The 22,839-nt window shown below is 37.3% G+C and overlaps 1 protein-coding gene and 1 long non-coding RNA gene across 9 annotated transcripts in view; one reads left to right on the forward strand and one right to left on the reverse strand.

Moving 5' to 3' along the window:
• Positions 1 to 2,494: 2,494 nt before the first annotated feature.
• On the forward strand, positions 2,495 to 15,962 carry LOC135116192 (uncharacterized). 2 transcript variants are annotated; one of them, XR_010276200.1, is made up of 2 exons: positions 2,495 to 2,844; positions 15,007 to 15,962. It is a non-coding gene; the product is annotated as an uncharacterized LOC135116192 (long non-coding RNA). The 2 variants fall into 2 exon arrangements; XR_010276201.1 differs by lacking the exon at positions 15,007 to 15,962 and adding an exon at positions 3,599 to 3,835.
• Positions 15,963 to 17,284: 1,322 nt separating this feature from the next.
• The window catches only part of LOC135116190 (uncharacterized), a 108,386-nt gene continuing 102,831 nt past the window's right edge, over positions 17,285 to 22,839 (reverse strand). For 6 of the 7 annotated variants that reach the window (XM_064033510.1, XM_064033508.1, XM_064033505.1 and 3 more), the window contains 2 exons: positions 19,830 to 20,023; positions 17,285 to 19,604 (listed from right to left, as the gene is read on the reverse strand). In XM_064033510.1, coding sequence (XP_063889580.1) covers positions 19,451 to 19,604; positions 19,830 to 20,023 — 348 coding nt within the window. In that variant the 3' untranslated portion in view covers positions 17,285 to 19,450. The remainder of the gene's footprint in view (positions 19,605 to 19,829; positions 20,024 to 22,839) is intronic. The other variant, XM_064033507.1, reaches the window with a different exon arrangement.

The following is a 22,839-nucleotide window of genomic DNA, read 5'->3' on the forward strand; positions in this document are numbered from 1 at the left end:
CACTAGTATTTTGACAGGTCAGTATGCATGTGCTAGAGTAATGAATATGATAATTTTCGTTTATACCATATGATTTAACCAACACCAGTGGCAAAAAAAATTATCCCGAAGCATCAAAACTGAACTTCAGATTAAAATTACGTTTCATAAAAAAAAAAGATAAATCAATAATAATAATAATAATAATAATAATAATAATAACAATAATAATAATAATAATAATAATAATAATAATAATAATAATAATAATAATAATAATAAAACTGAAGATTAATTTCAAACATCTAAACACTAATTTAAAACATCTGACCTTTATTAAAAAAATAAAATTTTATCTAAGACATCACTAACTTTTCAATTAGAAACATCATTATGAGTTGTTGCTTTTCAGCTAATAAAAAAAAAAGGCACCAATGAATTTTAATATACGTACAAAGGTTTCTGTTGACACTCATTACCCCAACATCCATCACTACCACCACCACCCCCCCATCCATAACGAAATCCTCTCCATCATTACTACCACTATCACCACATCCATCACTACCATCACCATCACAATGTAATACGTAAATTTATATATATATATATATATATATATATATATATATATATATATATATATATATATATATATATATATATATATATATATATATATATATATAATAAAGTTATGTAGTGGCAACGCTGGGCGGCGTATTTCTACTCTGTATCCCCCTGTTGTCTCAATACTGCTCCCAACCAATCATATACCGGAACAACATTGCTCGTCTCTACTAACAGGAAGAAAGCCTTACACCACTACCACTTTCAATAAAGATTACTTGTTTGACTAGCATTTGTAGATTTTCGCCGTTCGGGTATATGATTGGTTGGGAGCGGTATTGAGACAACAGGGGGATACAGAGTAGAAATACGCCGCCCACCGCTGCCACTTACATGACTACGTTCCGGAGCATGCTATGAGGACAGTGTGCTCTGGGAGTCTGAAGTACCTGACACTGAGGTGAGTGTGATACCTGTGTGATCTGTTACGGCGTGGACCATCAGAGGAGACAGCTGTGCAACGCTGTTGGCGAGCTGTGACTCAGTAGTGTGTTGTGTAGTGCCATTCTACTGTGAGGTGGGACGCCCTACCCAGCGATATAGATGCTTTGTTAAGTGAGGCTCAGTGGTGCGATTTTTACTTGTACTGTAACATGTTAGGGTGCCTCCTGTCCTATGGTACTGCTCTATGCAGGCAATAAAGACAGGAGTGCCAGTGAGACAGTGTTTTGTTGCCCTCTCCTCTCTTAGTAGTCTGTTGACTCCACACAGGTGTCCCATGTGCATGCCTCGCTCCCACAAGCCAAATGAACTCGGCAACGACAGCAGTTGTTTATCCCTGTTGTGTGCTGACTGCCCTGGGCTGCTGCAGTGGTAAGTGTGTACCTGACTGCGCCTGAAGGTTGGAAGGGACGTGCTCAAAAATGTGCCGAAGGGCACAAAAATTAGTAATATATATATATATATATATATATATATATATATATATATATATATATATATATATATATATATATATATATATATATATATATATATATATATATATATATATATATATATATATATATTGTTTGAAAATGGTGACCTAATACAGTACGTCATCATTATGATAGTTGCCCGTATGTTTATTTTTTTTTTTTACCTTATAAAGGATTTAATAAAGCGGCTGAAATTTATCAGACATTTGAAAACAATACCAAAAGTTGTAAATAAACAAATTATATTATTAATGTTGTAGCGAACGTGAGGTCCTACACTGACCCGCTGTTTTTCAGATTTCGCCCAGCGAAAGAAGATGTGTTGAAAAGGTTTTCATTAATGAGTATTTCCTCACGATTGGTGTTATGATGATTTAATATATTAGTACTAGAGACAATATTGAAGGATCCCTGTGCTGTGAAGGTAATGAAGATACGATGATATTGATTCTCTTGAGGGATCATATATATATATATATATATATATATATATATATATATATATATATATATATATATATATATATATATATATATATATATATATATATATATATATATATATATATATATATATTCATTCATTAATGTATCTCTGCATGCGACAGGTCAGATTGTCTTCTAGTCATGGTATAAAATAATGTAAATATTATATCTTAAATCACACGGTAGTAAAAAGGACAGTGAACATTTCAGTGGGTCATGAGATGATAGCTGGCAGTGCACTAAAGATTCTACCGTAAAATGATACGTTTCTGTGAGACATTAAAAGCAGGACAGAATGTTGTTTGAAAATGGTGACCTAATACAGTACGTCATCATTATGATAATTGCCCGTATCTGTTTACCTTATAAAGGATTTAATAAAGCGGCTGAATGCATGTGGATTTGGATCAGTAGTTTAGAATATTATATAACGATGCTCCTTGGTATTACACCCAGCCGTTTCAGGCTGGTTCGTAGCTTTAGGTCGAGATAGAAAAGCCGCCAATAAGACTGTGAGGCGGGACATTCTTTGGGAACTGAATGTTTCAGGATCGTTGGTTTGTGTTTGGTGTTTTGTTGTATGAAGCAGCGTGACGCTTATAACTATAACGCGGTCACACAATTCTTGCCATCTATGCCGGCCCTGGTTGCTCATTGTGTGCTGTGAAGTCACGATTTCTATGAACCAACCCATCAAACCCATCAAACTTTGCGTGAAGCGGCAGCAGTGTTCAGTGATCTGCACCTTGGTGAAGAACTATTGTTTAGTCAGGCGTGACTCCCAGGCTTGCTCCTCCACGCGGTAGGAAACTCTATTCCTTCCTTATAAGTAAGTGAAACATGCAGACGGTGATGTAACAATATGATTCTAATCAGGTAGAAGAGGTTAAGGAGACAACAGTTTCGTAATCAAAAATAGTGTTTTCATAATTTTTTTTTTTTTCAGCCATTAAATTGTTACGATTTGGCGTGATACGACTACAAAAATGTGAGAATCAAGCAAACCATTAGAAATAAATGTATGAGCAATTTTAACTTAACATTTGCTTTTTTTCTGCGTTATAAATTCGATAAATGATCTGGGACAAGAGAAGGTGGAAGCTGAACCTTTAGTATGCTAAACTGTTAAAAACTTCCTTATCCCAGCGCATAATTATCAGGAATTGAAAGATTTTAGGTAAAATTGCAGGGTATTATTGCAGTTTAACACAATATACCTTATCTTGTCTTTCTCTTCCCCAATCCCAACAAGCTTTGGGGCTTTGGGGTTGTTGGGTGGGGAAAGCCAGTGAGGCAATTTTTGACATTCCTGAAAAAAAAAAAAAAATGTAAGGATGAGAAATAGCATAATTTGAAAACAAGAAATTTCTAGGCTAACCTAACTGGGAGAACATTGTGCCCTAGATCTCCCCCCTCCTTAAGGTCACAAACCTAACCTAAACTAACTGGGGGCTTTGCTTTCCCTGGACATCCCCTTAAGAATTCTAATGTAACCTAACATAATCTAACCTAAATTAGCCAAGGGGTTTCATACCCTGCTGGATCCTCCTTATGGATGCTAATCTAACCTAATATTACACCAGCTCACTACGCTAACAAGAATGACTTGGAAGTACTCACAAACCTAAGAAGTACAGATCCCTGGAAAAAGTCAAGAAGACCCAGATTGCAGTCTGTGCACCTATCTGACACCATGATGAAGGTAGAACTGACGTGGCAGCTCCTCTGCTGCCTCTCATACCCTTGTGGAGGTGATTTTGTTGCCCTTGTCTGGTCTCCCTCCTACATAAAAAAAAAAATAAATAGATAAATAAACTACACTGGCCATTTGAATTAATGGCACTATGTGCAGTATAAATGTGTCATGCATAAAGCCTTATTTGATTACATATTAATATGACAAATAATTTGCTTCAAGTGCAACAAAAATATCAATAATACCATGGTGAATAAAATACCTGCCACAGGACTAGTTTCTGTGGGTACCTAATGCAGTCACATTACTGGCATACCAACATACTAACACATGCAGTACTGATTGAGCCAGCGCAGAGAAAGGATGAGAGCAAGGAAATCAAGATAAATTTTGAAAATTAGTTTGCAAGCTGTTTGTTATTTGCACCACATGGTGTAACCATTAGAAATGCTCCAAATGATGTGATCAACAACTTGAACATGATAGTAAGATAGTAAGTGTATTGTTAAACTGCACTTGAACCATTTCATGTAATCTCCATAAGGTTGTGGGAGCAAATGAAACCTTGAGAGACTGAATGATTAATGCAGTAATTGAAAGAAAATAGGCATTGAAAATGTTGATGAATGGATGGATGGGTGAGTTGATAGATGGATAGATAACTGGATGACTGGATGGATGATGGATAAAAAGATGGATGGCTGGATGGTTGGATGTGTGGTGATGGGTGATCTCTCACAGTAGAGATATTGTATTCTATGTAAGACTGCAGTTTCCGATTTTTTTTTTATTCTTTATGTAGGAAGGACACTGGCCAAGGGCAACAAAAATCCAATAAAAAATATGATCACTGAAATGCCAGTCCCATAAAAGAGTCAAAGCAGTGGTCAAAAATTGATGAATAAGTGTCTTGAAACCTCCCTCTTGAAGGAATTCAAGTCGTAGGAAGGTGGAAATACAGAGCAGGCAGGGAGTTCCAGAGTTTACCAGAGAAAGGGATGAATGATTGAGAATACTGGTAAACTCTTGCGTTAGAGAGGTGGACAGAATAGGGGTGAGAGAAAGAAGAAAGTCTTGTGCAGCAAGGCTGTGAGAGGAGGGGAGGCATGCAGTTAGCAAGATTAGAAGAGCAGTTAGCATGAAAACAGCGGTAGAAGACAGCTAGATATGCAACATTACAGCGGTGAGAGAGAGGCTGAAGACAGTTAGAGGAGAGGAGTTGATGAGACGAAAAGCTTTTGATTCCACCCTGTCTAGAAGAGCAGTATGAGTGGAACCCCCCCAGACATGTGAACCATACTCCATACATGGACGGATAAGGCCCTTGTACAGAGTTAACAGCTGGGGGGATGAGAAAAACTGGTGGAGACGTCTCAGAACGCCTAACTTCATAGAAGCTGTTTTAGCTAGAGATGAGATGTGAAGTTTCCAGTTCAGATTATAGGTAAAGGACAGACCAAGGATGTTCAGTGTAGTAGAGGGGGACAGTTGAGTGTCATTGAAGAAGATGGGATAGTTGTCTGGAAGGTTGTGTTGAGTTGATAGATGGAGGAATTGAGTTTTTGAGGCATTGAACAATACCAGGTTTGCTCTGCCCCAATCAGAAATTTTAGAAAGATCAGAAGTCAAGCGTTCTGTGGCTTCCCTGCGTGAAATGTTTACCTCCTGAAGGGTTGGACATTTATGAAAAGACATGGAAAAGTGCAGGGTGGTATCATCAGCGTAGGAGTGGATAGGACAAGAAGTTTGGTTTAGAAGATCATTAATGAATAATAAGAAGAGAGTGGGTGACAAGATAGAACCCTGAGGAACACCACTGCTCCTATAATGCTCCTATAATGCTCCTATCTTATTTTCTTCTTTTCCTATACACAGCAAGCTTGGTGACTGGGTGGGAAACCAAATTTTTGGGTGGAGAAATGAATGTAAGTAAAATGTAAGCTTGCTTCATAATTTAAAGGAACTTTCCTACTTTTCCTACATTTATTTATTTATTTATTTATTTATTTATTTATTTTTCTCTCAACTTATTTAAAGTATGAATTTTTGAGAATCCCATATTTAACGTATTCTTTGCTTCCCACCTACAAGCCTCGCTTTCCTCACGATGTCCCCTGAACTTGTGCAAAGGAAGACAGATTTTCCTAACTCCTAGCTGGGAGGACAAAAACAACCAAGGAAAAACAACATGAAAAATGTCTGAAGAATTCATCAAAGAAAAATCTAAGGAAAGAAGGGGCCCCTCTTTATAACCAAACCCACAGGTGGAGGTTGGGGGTACTGGACACTAACCTAAATGAACCAAACCTAACCTAATGGTATGGGATTGTTTATCCTAACCCTAAGGGGTTCCTAATCCTAACCTAAAGGCCTTTCCACATCAGGAGACATTGCTTGGAAACAATATTTCCAAACTATTTCTCAAAAGTTTCTCAAATGTTTGCAAACACTTGGGAAACATTTGATAAATTGTTTTCATGGATGGATGGATGACTGAGTGTTTCCCAAATGTTTCTAAATGATTTTTTTATATTTCTGAAAAATCATTTCCAATTAATGTTTCCAAACTGTTTCTCAGAAATTTCATAAATGTTTGCAAACTCTTTGGAAATAGATGGCAAACATTTGGAAAATATTAATTTTGAGAAACAATTTTCATGGATAGAGGGATTGATGAGTGGATGGATAGATGAATGAGTTGATGAATGGATGGATGGGTGAGTTGATAGATGGATAGATAATTGGATGAGTGGATGGATGGATAGATGGATGGATAAAAAGATGGATGGCTGGATGGTTGGATGTGTGGATAGATGGATGGACGAATGGATAGAAGGATGGATGGATGGTTGGGTGTGTGGATAGATAGATGGATGAGTGGATAGATAGGTGGATGAGTGGATGGATGGATGGATAGGTGGGTGGATGGGTTTGTGAGTGAGTGTTTCCCAAGTAATTCTCAAATGTTTCTCAAATGTTTGCAAACATTGTTTCCAAACAGTGTTTTCTGGTGTGCGCATGGCTTAACTCTATCCTATGGAGCTGTTAACCATGCCCTTAAGTGATTCTCTTGCCTGATAGGCTTCCTGGACCCCCATCACTGCTATGTGATATGGAAACCCACATACAGTAAAATCCCTCTTATCCGGCATCAACGGGACCGCCGACATGCCGGATACTTGAATAGAAGTGAAATTATGTCCACAATCACCACCCTACACTCACGCATCTTACCATAACAAAAATCAGCTGATCTTAATCAGCAGCTCATCTGATCAGCTGCTTAAGTGTAAGCACAACATGCTTCCTCTTTTCTACAACTTTAGGCATGATGAAGGCGTCAGGCGATAAACAGTGCACACACGGGACTGAGTCACTGAGTAAACACAGTGCAGTGGGCCGCAGGTGGCGCGAAGCAGTGCGCTCTGGTGGTGAGGGGACAAAGTATGTCTCGCTCAGGAATTTTAATCGATTTTATGAGTACACATTGATTTTTTATTGATTTTAAGGCTTGGGGAAAAATGTGCCGGATACTTGAAGCTGCCGGATACTCGAATGCCAGATGAGAGGGATTTTACTGTACTTCTCACATAACTAGTACAATCATACAGGTAAAAAGAAAATTATAGGAAAAGGCTAGAAAGGGCATCATATACAGCCATAAGTAATGACCCTGTAGTAAATTATGCTGAAAACCAGCTGTCATAATGCTCTTAAAGCACGTAGGTTGGTTAGATGGAGCACCAGAGTGGCTTCAGTTGTGGTCCCCAGGAGGGGACCACAAATGTCCCCAAGTTGAACTGCTCTTCTGGTATTGACCCTAAGTGTCTTGACATCCTGCCTCCCCAACTTTTTCTTCATAAAGTTCTGCAACATTTTTAGTCTTAGATCTAATCTTCAATCTGTAGAACACCACCTCTCTTCTAAATCTCACCTTTTCCTCACTGAAACACAGGTGTCTGAGGCAACTGACAGTAGCCCCTTTTCTGTTCCCTCCTACTTTCTCTATCCTCATTTTCAGTCCAAAGCTAGATGTTGCATTTGTGTGTGCAACGACTTAACATGCTCTCATCCCCACGCTCTTGAATCTTCTGAGTTTACCACCATCTGGCTACGACTACAGAATCACTCGCAAACTAAATTTATCTGTCCCCTATACCTCTCACCTAACTCCTCTGATTATAACAAATTCTTTGACTGCTTAACTTCTAAAGTGGAGCATATTCTGAGTCTCTTCCCTTTTGTGGAGATCTCCATTCTTGGAGAATTTGGTTCACCACCAGCTTTGGCTTTCCTCATCCTTCACTGACGATCCTGGTGAACTAACCTTCAACTTTGCTATCCTCCATGACCTAGAGCAATTGGTGCAACACCCTGCTCGTATTCCTGACCGTCAACAATCTTGACCTTTTCCTGACCTCTAATCCTTCAGTTTATGTTGTTATCCTTTCTTCTCTGTTGAGTTCCTCTGATCACAATGTCATATCTGTATCTTCTATTGCTCCAATCCCTCCTGAAGATCCCTCTAAGCAGAGGTGCCTCTGGCATTTTGCCTGTGCTAGTTGGAGGGACCTTAGGAGGTATTTTGCTGATTTTCCTAGGAATGACTACTGCTTCCGTGTCAGAGACCTATCTCTGTGTGCCGAGCGCATAACAGAGGTGATAGTGTCTGGCATGGAGGTGTACATTTCTCTCTTCTTTTCTCCGACCTAAACCTTCCAAACCTTGGTTTAACACAGCCTGTTCTTGTGCTATACATGATAAACAGGTGACCCACAAAAAGTACTTGAGCCTTCCATCACCAGAATCTCATGCACTTCATATTTTTTTGCCTGGAACCCTGCCAAGCCTGTTCTTCAACAAGCCAAAAATTCCTTCATTAATAGAAAATGTCAAAATCTTTCAAGATCTAACTCCCCTTGTGACTTCTGGCATCTAGCCAAAAACATCTCCAATAACTTTGCTTCTTCTTTTTCTCCTTTATTTCAACCAGATGGCACCACTGCTATCACATCTTTCTTTAAAGCTGAACTCTTTGCTCAAACCTTTGCTAAAAACTCTGCCTTGGATGATTCAGGGCTTGTTCCTTCCTCTCCTCCACCCTCTGACTACTTCATGCTACCTATTAAAATTCTTTGCAGTGATGTTTTCCATGCCCTCACTGGCCTAAACCCTTGGAAGGCTTATGGACCTGATGGGGTCCCTCCTATTGTTCTCCAAAACTGTGCCTCTGTGCTTGCACCTTGCCTAGTCAAACCTTTTCGACTCTGTTAACATCTGCCTTTCCTACTTGCTGGAAGTTTGCCTACATTCATCCCGTTCCTAAAGAGGGTGACCATTCTAATCCATCAAACTACCATCCTATTGCTTTAATTTCCTGCCTATCCAAAGTTTTTTAATCTATCCTCTACAGGAAGATTCTTAAACATCTATCACTTCGCAACATTTATCTGATTGCCAGAATGGGTTCTGTCAAGGCCGCTCTACTGGTGATCTGACTTTCCTTACTGAGTCTTACTGAGTCTTGGTTGTGCTCTTTTAGAGATTTTGGGAAAACTTTTGCTGTTGCCATAGACATATTAAAGGTTTTTGATAGAGTCTGGCACAAAGCTTTGATTTCCAAACTATCCTCCTATGGTTTCTGTCCTTCTCTCTGTAACTTCATCTCAAGTTTCCTTTCTGACCATTCTATTGCTGCTGTGGTAGACGGTCACTGTTCTCCTCCTAAATCTATTAATAGTGGTGTTCCTCAGGATTCTGTCCTCCACTCTCTTCCTATTATTCATCATTGATCTTCTTAACCAAACTTTCTGTCCTATTCACTCCTACGCTGATGATACCACCCTGCACTTTCCCTCATCTTTTCGTAGATGTCCAACCCTTCAGGAAGTAAACAGTTCATGCAGGGAAGCCACAGAACACCTAACTTCTGATCTCTCAAAAATTTTTGATCGAAGCAGAGCAAACTTGGTATTGTTCAGTGCCTCAAAAACTCAACTCCTCCATCTATCAACTTGACACAATTTTCCAGACAACTATCCTCTCTTCTTCAGTGACATTGAACTGTTCCCTTCTTCTACACTGAACATCCTTGGTCTGTCCTTTTCTTATAATCGAAACTGGAAACTTCACATCTCATCAGTAGCTAAAACAGCTATGAAGTTAGGCATTCTGAGATGTCTCCGCCAGTTTTTCTCACCTCCCAGCTGCTAACTCTGTACAAGAGCCTTATCTGTCCACGTATGGAGTATGCTTCACATGTCAGGGGCAGTTCCACTCATACCTGTCTTCTGGACAGGATGGAATTAAAAGCTTTTTGTTTCATCAGCTCCTCTCTTCTAACTGACTGTCTTCAGCCTCTTTCTCATCACATCAGTGTTGCATCTCTAGTTATCTTCTGCTATTTTCATGCTAACTGCTCTTCTGATCTTGCTAACTGCATGACTCCCCTCCTCCCACAGTCTCACTGCACAAGTCTTTCTTCTTTCTCTCACTCCTATTCTGTCCATCTCTCTAATGCAAGAGTTAACCTGTGTTCTAAGTCATTTACCCCTTTCTCTGGTAAACTCTGGAACTTCCTACTTGCTTCTGTATTTCCACCTACCTATGACTTGAATTTCTTCAAGAATGGGGTTTCAAGAATGGGGTTCCTCCAAGCTTTGGACCCTATTTGAGGACTGGCATTTCAGTTAGGCCTCTTTTTTTTTTTTTTTATTGGATACAGTTGCCCTTGGCCAGTGTCCCTCCTATATTAAAAGAAAAAAAAAACTACATCACACCCAGCCACACAACAATGCACATGACAGCCATAAAATTTTTCTTTTAAATCACATTGCCATAAAATGACAAACCGTTCTCAGACACATGCACCATAATTGGATAACCAGCTGATCTGCTGTTCTTGACAGTTGCTCATGCCTCCTTGTCAAATTCCTTCTGTCCAATACTTGTAGCAGAAAAGTCAGTGGACAGTACATGTGAGAATATTTAGGTGCCTCATGCATTCATATATCAGCATTGGTATGGTCATTGGCTTCAAATGCATTTGTAATGTTTGTTTATTAAAAATAACAATAAAAAGTATTTTTGCTAGCAATTTTGATATAAAATAAATCATTGTCATGTAAGTAATAGATAAATATCAGTGTGTTTTGCCTTAGCAGTTTGTAGTTTCCTTATCTGAAACAACTGACAACCACTTTTCACCTCATGGGCGACTAGATCATCTCACAGGCCATGTATTTGACATTCCTGCGCTTGACCAACTCAGCTTGCACTTTCATTTGATATTAATAAAAGTTGATACTCAGTTGACCCTGGTCTGAAATAAAATTGATCATCCAACAATTTGTTTTGATTAATTTAAGAAAATAAAAAAAATACTAATATATGTTCACTCTCTTGACAAATAGACAAGTAATTGAAACCAGTCTGGTAATTGACTAGTTTTGAATGACTGTGAAAAGAGCAATCAGATGGATAAGATAAGATAACAACATGAATTTCACAAATATGGGTGCAGTTCATCAGAATCCATGGCAGAACTAGACCTTTAATATCACTTTTATGTACTTCATTCTGGGATATAATTAAGAAGATATACCTTGAAATTCCTGAAAAGTTGAAAGGAAATTGGGAGTCACTGTTGTAAACAAGAAAATTCTGAAGCAAATCTGCTCTAGTTACAGTATCACCTATGACTAATCACCCAAATTTTTGAGGAGACCACTGTTTGATCTCCCCTCCTTTTTCCTGATGTAGGCAAGTAAAAAAGGTTTCAGATTTGTGTGCAGATTACTAAATAGGTTAGCTTCATATTCAAACTGTTTGGAAATTGATAAATTTCCTTATTGGTAATTTACTTAAATAAATTTTTATAAACCATCTCTAGCAAGGTTTGAATTTCACCCACACTAAGTTCTATCATTCTTATAATTGCTCTTTGATTTAAAGGAAGATCATTTGAGCTCACATGGGGATTGCTGTTCTTTCAAAAAAAGACAGCTGCACAACATATGTTGTAATCAAGAGGGTTGAAATTGATAGGAACTTGGTATTCATCTGTTCAACATTCAGATATGCAAATTCAGATAGTCCCTGTCAGTTTGATTTAAAACAGTCTTCATCATTGAATGATTTCCTCTAAGCTATAATTGGTAATTTTTGTTAGGGGAAGTTATTATTTCTTGTAGATAAAGGCTGTGTGGGCTTAGTGTGGGAATATTGGGAAAACCTTCACTTCGCTTATTCTTTGTCACTAGTAAGAATAAGGTTCATTATACTTCCAGATACAGTAAAATCCCTCTCATCCGGCATTGGAGTATCCGGCAGCTTCAAGTATCCGGCACATTTTTCCCCGAGCCTTAAAATCAATAAAAAATCAATATGTACTCATAAAATCAATTAAAATTCCTGCGCGAGGCATACTTTGTCCTCTCGCCACCAGAGCGCACTGCTTCGCGCCACCCGTGGCCCACTGCACTGTGTTTACTCAGTGACTCAGTCCCGCGTGTGCACTGTTTATCGCCTGATGCCTTCATCATGCCTAAAGTTGTAGAGAAGAGGAAGCGTGTTGTGCTTACACTTAAGCAGCTGATCAGATCAGCTGCTGATTAAGATCAGCTGATCTTTGTTATGGTAAGATGCATGAGTGTAGGGTGGTGATTGTGGACATAATTTCACTTCTATTCAAGTATCCGGCAATATTCAAGTATCTGGCATGTCGGCAGTCCCGTTGATGCCAGATGAGAGGGATTTTACTGTACATAGAATGTGGATTCTTTGATCCAGTGGGTGAGACCCAACTAATTAAAGCAGTGAAAAAAAATATCAGGAGACGAGAGCACTATGCCAGGGATTTCTTTATAGTAGGTAAACTAAAATCTCTGAATACAGCAACAGACTCTCCAAGACAAAAAAAAAAAATAAATAAATAAATAAAAATAAAAATAAATAGACAGACATTTTGATCTGGTAGGTTTGAGGGAGATCTTTATACAGCATTCACATAAAAATCAAAATCCACTATATAATGTACATGACATTAAAGATAGGAATGCTTACTAGTTTAAGGCAGATTTGGTGTAAATATATACACTGTGTTTCTAGACTGTGCCAGCAACATAATTTCTCACCATTCTGTAACCAGGAATATCTACAAAAGAGCTTGATACAGAAAAGAGCAACTGGGCTTAACTAACAATAAGTAAACAAACATCATTATAATATAGGAAACAACATAAATAATTGACAGCATTTCATTGTCAATTCACTACAAAACAATATCAAAATTAATGAAATTATCATCATTACTTGAACTGACTACTGGTGTTAAGGGGTTTCCTGGGTATTTGGTAGTGAATGACGTGCAGATCCCAAGTGGGGGAGTACTTTCAGTACCACTGTGATTAAAACTGCTTGCTATTTGAAGATTGCCAAGTCTTATTTGGGCTGTAGCTCCAGCCTCCATTTAGCCTGTAACTTTAGTACAGCATCCCTCCTTCTCCAGTATATCTCCTATCAATGGGCATATGTCAAATCTTTATGGACAATTTTCTACAGCTCACTTTACTACAGTTATGGAGACAGTTGTATCAGTGAGTGTCCATCTACATCACTAGGAAGGTATATATATATATATATATATATATATATATATATATATATATATATATATATATATATATATATATATATATATATATATATATATATATATATATATATATATATATATATATATATAGAAGGGAGTGCCTAACTTTATCAACAAAAGTATTACTACAGAAAACATGAAATGGTTTAATGCAAACAAAAATGTGTGTGTGTGTGTGTGTGTGTGTGTGTGTGTGTGTGTGTGTGTGTGTGTGTATATATATATATATATATATATATATATATATATATATATATATATATATATATATATATATATATATATATATATATATATATATATATATATATATATATATATATATATATATATATATATATTGTTTGGATTAATGCATTTCATGTTTTCTGTTGTAATAGTTTTGTTGATAAAGTTATACACTCCCTTAAGTAAATCAAGTACAGGAATACCTGTTATCCAACAGGATCGCATGATTGTGACATGCAAGTACGTAGGATAATGAAATGCTGGATTGCAGGACACTTTTTGCTTTTATAAAAGACCACTTGGCATATATTTATTTATTTATATATTTATTTATTTATTTATTTTTTTATATCTTTTGGTAGGATATAGAGGTGTTGGTGGAGGTGAAGAAAACTTGCTGTAGTAAATTTTGCTTTCTGTGGTGAAGAAATTGACTTCTGGGACATTTTTTTTCTTTATTATTATTGAATATTTTGTTACCATGCTGACATGAATGGATTCTGAGTTACAAACTGCTGACTTATGGAGGCTGTACTGCATTTCAAATTTGTATTGTATTATGCATACACAAGTGGCTTGCAGCAACTCATGAGCCACTGAAGCAATCAAGTTCAAATTTGGTACATAAAACCCAGTAATGCTTACATAAATAAGCATGAAAAATTTAGATTGCTGCTGTGCATGCACAAATCATAGGATAAAATTTCTCAGCCAGAGCAGAGACATACCATTAAGAACAAAATTAATCTATAGAATGCAAAAGTGCCAAATTTTGTGGTAAAGTAAGTATCATGCTGGGCGCCTCAAGTATCAGGTGTTTAATAGACATGCTTCCTTGGCATTTAATCTAATGTATACTGTTTTCTTTAATTTTTCATGGCAGAGGATGCCTCTCAAGATTCAAAGTGAGACTGGTGATGATCGCTTGGAAGTTTGCTGAGTAATACAATAAAAAAAAGATGCAGTCAATATTAAGACAATATTAGGAGTAAAGTAAAGTAAAGTAAAGTAATTTTGAAAAATTAAATTTGGAGTTGTATGGTCTGTGGAGACACCCAACCCTTTGGTTATTGAATGGTGGATTATTTTTCGATTAGGCATAAATTTAAATGGCCAGAGCAAGGGGATTTAAATGGCCACTGCATGAGCATGGCTCACTGAACTGCAGTGTATGGATAATATTATATTGTCCATTTCCTTCAATGAATATTCTAAAATAATCGCATATAAATACATTCTAGTGAATCTGACCGCCTTGTTTGAATGACTGAGGGAGAGAGTGAGGGTGACTTGCTAGGATGTAGCTCAGTGAGACTGCCTTGTTTGAATGACTGAGGGAGAGAGTGAGGGTGACTTGCTAGCATGTAGCTCAGTGACAGGGAAGATGCCTGTTCCTTTTCTTCATTTTCCAGTGCATTTCTGAGTCATGCTACAAGTGTGCTGATGTCAGGAATGTATAAGACGCTTTGGCTGATGATGATAGAAGCAAGAAGCAGTAAAAATGAGGTATCCAACCAATCACTTAGAGCCCATCCCCCCTCCTGCTATGCTGCTCACAGCCTCAGGTGGCTCGCAACAACATACAACATTCATTGCAAGCATTGTGACTAAAACCTTTGCCATGCACCACCTAAGACTTTAGAACATAATTTTTGGATATGAGAAGTGCAATGTGCTCACAAAAAATGTGTGGAACAAATGTATACATCAAAAAAGGATTACAAATGAGAGAAAAGACAAAAATTACACTGAAGACAATGAAGAAGAAGAGGATGACAGAAAAAGAATTGACAACCAAAAACTATGCACTTGGAGAATTTTGACTGAATCTTGCTACAATGTGGGGCATGGCACATCCTGACAGTCTCACCTTTGAGAGATTAATACCTTTATAAGGGGAGATGAGGTGCCAGCTCCTTTATACATTCATTAATGTGTGATTGATGCAATAAAATCCATATGAAGGCAGCATTGACAGTATAAGGTGTCTTCTATTTATAGCACTGATCAGCTCTAGATCATTGACTTGGATCTGGATCTGATATGGATTCACATTGGATAAAAAGAACACTTGTGGCCATTAATGATCAAAACAATCAATAACAACACATCAATAACAACACAAGCATGTCGCTGCCCAGCTGTCACAAGCGGCAGACTGTTGATGCTCACCACTGTGCTCTAAGGAGCACTTTCTGAGGAAGTTGGGCCAAGAAGGTCACCAATGAGTCACAGGCAGCATGAGACTGGATTCTGTGGCCATAAGGACATAAGGTGAGGTTAACATTGTATTATAAAGTTCCACACAAAGCTCTCTTCATACAGCATGCTGAATGTACTCCCTGTGGTGAATAACAAAATGGTAAAATGAGAAAATATTTGGACATAAGGTGAGGTTAACCTGGCCCACATGCTGACACTATTGATACCAAGTCAAAGTATTATCTTTCCTTTGCCTTATCATGTAGTTATTGATTGGTAGAGGCAGTAATAACAGCATAATTATAATCAGAAGCCTTTAAACCAAGGCTTGATGTGGTTTTTTTACATCTCCCTTGTTTCTGGCATCTGTTACCACTACTATAAATAATCTGTGCTTACAGCAGCATTCTGCAATGATTCATTACCATTAGGTTTGTTCTTCAGACTTAACAGCCAGTTTCTTGCTCTGTATTTCTATAAATAAGTCCCTAGTAGAGGTTGCTCAGCCACCAATATGGCCACTGCTAGCAACTTTAGCAAGTGTTGTTTTGCTGTAATCCACCTCCAAACTCAGATCACCCAGATCATAATCCAAATCACTCAGATCAGTGTAAATCTAGATCAAGGTGTAAATAGAATATGGGCTGTGTGGCTAGATCAGTGACCTGAATCAGATCACAGTAAGTGCCTTCTCTGGGGGCAAAGAAACTTAAGCTAAATTTTAAATGCATTTTGCTCAAAACTAGTATTAAAAATTAACTTAAAATTATTTTTTCCTGTTATTTTTTGCATGATTTTAATAAAACTTTTGGATCTACATGAGGAAATACTGTAGGAAAATCTTTCCTGTTGCTTTTTAAAAAAAGGTTTAGTTTTTTTTTATACATTTCAAAGTTATCTTTTTAATTAAAGAAATTCTTGCAAGTGAACAAGAAACATTTTCCAAGAAAGTAACTGGGCAAATTGTTAGGATAACAGTAAGTTATCATATGTACACATAAGAAAGAAAACAATAAAAAAAGGCCAAGAAAAATAAAAAAAAATTAATGAAAAATAAATAAATAAATAATTTTCCTAATTTTTTGTTTCATCTGGTCATTTTGAAATTTTCATGTGATAATCAGGGTATTAATAATATTGTACATAATGTGAATTATTCATAACCATAGATGTAATTTTTAGTTAATGGCAGACTCTCCCCTTAAGTGTGATCTGAGTGTGACCAGAGGCATACCATTGGATGCAAAATTAAGTGTATTGAATGGTTGTGTAACAGTGTTTTCATTTATAAGGAATCAAAGCTGGTGGATGTCTTATGGTGCTTTTGATGAGCAACATGCATGCAACCACCCATCAGTCTCCCCCACACCCTCTCTTCCCACCCACAGGCTGCTGTCCTTGAGAGAGTTATATGCACACAGTTGCTTGGTGTGTAGCAACTTTCACTTGTCATATACTGAGGTGTTTCACTTGTAATAATAGTACCAATAGTAATGATAATTATATTTATAATGATTTCATACAACTGGCCTTCCAAGCAAGAATGAAAATAATTTAGATACAAGCCTAAATAATTTCATAAACAATTCTAATGTTAACAGTAAATAAATTTTGTTTATCAGTTCCCTGCTTACTGTATCTTTATTCTTGAGCATTTCCTATAGAATGACAAAGTTGTTCACAATATTCTTGCTGGTATAAAACACTTCACACTAAGGATGCCCTAATGCTTCACTAGATGATTACCCCAGGCACATCATTAACCACATGATGAACTCAGGGACAACCTGAATAACATAGAAGATGTGAGGTGCTTAGTTCAGGAAGTCAATAAGCACCACCCCCTGCCCAAACTGAGTTAGGCAAACCACTGTATTCCCCAGCCATCCTTCTATCTTAGAGGCATAGGGACACTCCTCTGGAAGTGCGTAAGTGGTTGAAATTCCCTTTATCTACAAGTATTGTTGTGCTTTGTTGCTGGATGAGGAGAGGCTGTCACGTTCTGTAAGCAGGAAGTTGATGAGTGACACTATTTTTAAAAATGGCAGCCACACTTAGCCAATCACATTATTTGATGGATAGCATCTGGTTGATCAGCCAATCACAGTACTCATTGCAACACTCTCCAATACATATGGAGAGTGTTGTGCACATCTTCCTTGGATTACACTTTTATCTTGTGCTTTTTCATTTGCATGCAGTGTTTTTGTGCTTGCATGAGTGATATCAATCAGCCTAGTACATCATCTGGCATGCCAAAGAAGCACAACCCTGAGAATTGGATGAAAAATGTTGCACAGAGAAATCTGGGCCAAGAATATACATATTTTCATTCTGGTAAAGTTGTGAAGGCAAGGTCTGTGGGCCCATATGAACAAAATTTTGTGTAAGTACACCATATTACAGTTTCTTGGAGTAGAAAATTATGTAATATTCTTTTTTTTTACCATTATTGTGCAGTTTATATTGTACACATATTCTGTTTTATCCTGTTATCATTCTCTCTATCAGATTCTATTTTTTTCTTATATATATATATATATATATATATATATATATATATATATATATATATATATATATATATATATATATATATATATATATAGGCCATATCCAACATTCTTTAGCATTATGTATGAGTTTCATTGTAATATATAAAGTACTTGATTATTATTGATTTTTTATTTGATTTATTATTGATTTTTTAATATGATAGTGAATGCAATCATATTCAAATTACTTCATCATTCAAAATACTGATGAGCTATAGCATTTTTAGTGGGCTCACTCCATAGTCAAGACATTCAGCAATGTTTTCATGCACAATCCATCAAAATTATGTGGCTGGTTTCCAAGATATACCATTTTGAACATTATAAAACTTTGAATGCCATTTTTCTATTTTTTTTACAAGTGGCACTTATTGACTTCCAGAACTAAGTGCCTCATGTTCATCAGTGGATCCCAAAAATATTCTATGTAATTTTATCATGGATAAGATGTGATTAAGCTTGACAGACACATCAAATGTATACAGTTCAGAGACGAGCATCTCCCTCCTCCTGGCTGTCCTCAAAAGTGCTTGCTGCCACAAAAATATGTTCCTTGAAGTCATAGAAAGTATTAATGTATATGTATTCTTTGTGTCATCATTATTTGTTTATTAATTACTTTCATATTATGAGAACTTTTCTTTACTGATTCTTATCTTTGCATTCTTACATAACATATCTATCATATACATTACTAGTATACATCCCTCCCTTTATCATCACATTTTATGCACCACAACATACTTTCATATTATATAAAGCACCCAGAGTGACTTTCATATTACATAAAGCACCCAGAGTGACAATCATATGCCACAGTGCAATGTACCTCGTCCTAACCTGCCAAATGTCATCCTACTCTTTTTACTTTACATATGTACACAACTATGCTTCCACTACCTTCAGTAACAAATATGTATGTGCTTATCAGTAAAACTGTTGATAGTGTTGTTTTTTACATGTTAAGCATTTATTGTCACTGATTCTATCTCACTGCACTAAAGTCTCATGTATGGTAGTGATTCTCACTCCCTCTCAACCAGTCCTGTGGCTGCCAGTGCCCTGTCTATTTATATTAGCTGGAAGCTGTGGTCTTTCCTTAGCGAGGACCAGATGTTTCTGGCAGTATCTGTGAAGAATCCACCTGTTCATCCCCACATGTATATTGATCACACTGTTTCTGTTTAACAGCCTTAAGAAAGCCATCAGCAGTCTTCTTCAGGGAATAGTCTTCATCTCTACCACTATTTAGCCTGTCAAGGGAAAAAGATGTAATGATTAGAGTTCATACAGGTTAAATTTTATGCATGAGGAACTGTTTTTGTAATGTTAAATATTGTCGCCAAGTGATACAATGAATTATAAATAAAGATGAAGGATAAGAGAGCTTGTGGCTGCTGTGAGTAGCAGAACTTATCAAATAACATCAGCAGAACTTAATCATCACACATTAGGATAGGGAAACAGGCATAACATACATGTCAAGAAACAGCTGGAGCTCCTTCTCAAAAGCAAAGAGGTAGTGGTCTGGGAGGTAAGTCATGACATCACAAATCACTCGCTTGGAGCACCACGGGGAAGAGGAGAAGGCGTGTGTCATCAGAGGAGCAGCCAAGAGCTCCCTGAGCCTATCCTTACTTTCAGTGCCTTCACCATGTAGCTGCAAAGAAGACTGCATGTTTAAGTTATTTGATATTCATTGAAATGAAAGCTTTGCAATGGCACTTGCTGTAATTGAAGATGCTGATGTGCCACAGCTGTCAGTCAACAAAGCTTAAATATACGGTAACTGGTAATAGGCATTTGTAAAAAAGCAGCCATGACCATCCACAAGGACACAATATTAGTTATTTTAGATTTAAATCAAACCAGCAGAGAAAACACATACCAGAATTGCTGTAATTTCTAAGTAATCTTTTTTTCAAAGTATAAGACATACATTTTGAAGGCGATCTTCAGTGGGGAAAAAATTTAAGTCTGATACTATTTATCTATCAATCATCTCAGTGTATGTCCACTCATGTATATACTCCATGTTGTATATGTTATTCTCTCCTTAACCACAGGGAGAAGTTTCCTGAACATGATTTTAGTTGCTGAATCACTGTTAGTGTAGTTAAGTAATATTTTATGGGAGAACTGAGGTTAGGGAATCTAAAGTAGCTATAGAAGGGTAGGAGAAAAGGCTTATACAGGTCGACATCACTTAACAGTCACTAATTGGACTCCATCATTAATCTGGCACAAATTTTGGCTGGTGTAGTTTCAAATTTCCCAATTTGCCACACCAACCTGCTGCTGCTACTGTTTGTTGGGAAGACAAAATGTATTAAAAGCTTTCCTAACACCAAGTTGGGAAAAAAAAGGACTGAGGCTGCAGTGTAATAATGAAACAGGAGCAGTACAAAAATAACTGAAGTAAGGAGTTGTTGACCTTAGAGACATTACAAAGCAAAATAGGGTCACAAGAAGCAGCAGCAGTTATTTGCTGCATAAACAACTGGCATCACCTCCAAACACAGGGAAGCTACTCTGATTTATTTTTCTCCATTTTATTATTTATTAAACCTGCTTAGGAACATTTCCTTTATTCACTGAACCCATGGCTGGAGCTAATCCAGCCATGGGTTCAGTGAATAAAGGAAATGTTCCTCATTGTGTAAAGTGCAAACACTAAACATTAGGCATAAAAATAAGACTGAACTTCTGAAAAAAACTTGACAGCTGTGTGTCTGTGTGAAGCTTGCATGAATTATACAGCAATGGGTTTTTGACAGTTTGTGACATATAGAAAAAAAAATTGCTAATTTTCTTTGCTAACAGCTCTACTGATACTATCAGTATTGGCCAGAAATGAAGTATTGGTATTGGTGTAATAGGTGGTATCAATACAGCTCCACTTAATAATCAATTTGTACTGATTTATAGGGTATTTCAAAGGTAGGATGAGGTGGTTAACTGCTGGGTTAAGTGTATTCTAACCTAACCTCAGTAATCTGGCAAAATCACCAAACCAGCTTCCTACAGGTCCCAATAATGCTGGATTAGTGATGGCTGACCTGTATTCAGTACAGTAGATTAACATAACTAGGTCACATATAGTACAGTTTTCACAAGAATCGGTATCAATAATAGGCTCTCTCTCTCTCTCTCTCTCTCTCTCTCTCTCTCTCTCTCTCTCTCTCTCTCTCTCTCTCTCTCTCTCTCTCTCTCTCTCTCTCTCTCTCTCTCTCTCTCTCTCTCAAAATAAGTAAGTAAATCAAATAGGTATACAGTAAGTTGGCATAATGCGGGTTCAGCCTTTACCAACTTTTCAAAATTCCAACTTTATTTATTTATTTACTTTTTATTTATTTATTTTTTTTATGTAGCAGGGACACTGGCCAAGGGCAACAAAAATCCAATAAAAAAAAAACCCCACTGAGATGCCAGTCCCAGAAAAGGGTCCAAAGCAGTAGTCAAAAGTTCAAGTACAACTGTCTTGAAACCTCCCTCTTGAAAGAATTCAAGTCATAGGAAGATGGAAATACAGAAGCAGGCAGGGAGATCCAGAGTTTACCAGAAAAAGGGATGAATGATTGAGAATACTGGTTAACTCTTGCATTAGAGAGGTGGACAGAATAGGGGTGAGAGAAAGAAGAAAGTCTTGTGCAGCAAGGCCATGGGAGGAGGGGAGGCATGCAATTAACAAGATCAGAAGAGCAGTTAACATGAAAATAGTGGTAGAAGACAGCTAAAGATGCAACATTGCGGCAATGAGACAGGCTGAAGATAGTCAGTTAGAAGAGAGGAGTTCATGAGATGAAAAGTTTTTGATTCCACCCTGTCTAGAAGAGCGGTATGAGTGGAACCCCCACCAGACATGTGAAGCATACTCCATACATGAACAGATAAAGCCCCTGTACAGGGTTAGCAGCTGGTGAGAAAAACTGGCAGAGACATCTCAGAATGCCTAACTTCATAGAAGCTGTTTTAGCTAGAGATGAGATGCAAAGTTTCCAGTTCAGATTATAAGTAAAGGACAGACTGAGGATGTTAAAGTGCAGAGGAGGGGGACAGTTGAGTGTCACTGAAGAAGAGGGGATAATTGTCTGGAAGGTTGTGTCAAGTTGATAGATGGAGGAATTGAGTTTTTGAGGCACTGAACAATATCAAGTTTGCTCTGCCCCAATCAGAAATTTTAGAAAGATCAGAAGTCAGGCATTGTGTGGCATGAAATGTTTACTTCCTGAAGGGTTAGATGTCTACAAAAAGACATGAAAAAGTGCAGGGTGGTATCATCAGCGTAGGAGTGGATAGGACAAGAAGTTTGGTTTAGAAGGTTACTAATGAATGATAAGAAGACAGTGAGTGACAGGACAGAACCCTGAGGAACACCACTGTCAATAGATTTAGGAGAACAGTGACTGTCTACCACAGCAGCAATAGAACGGTCAGAAAGGAAACTTGAGATGAAGTTACAGAGAGAAGGATAGAAGCCGTAGGAGG

The sequence above is a fragment of the Scylla paramamosain genome, chromosome 30 (genome assembly GCF_035594125.1).
Source record: "Scylla paramamosain isolate STU-SP2022 chromosome 30, ASM3559412v1, whole genome shotgun sequence".
Taxonomy (NCBI): Eukaryota; Metazoa; Arthropoda; class Malacostraca; order Decapoda; family Portunidae; genus Scylla; species Scylla paramamosain.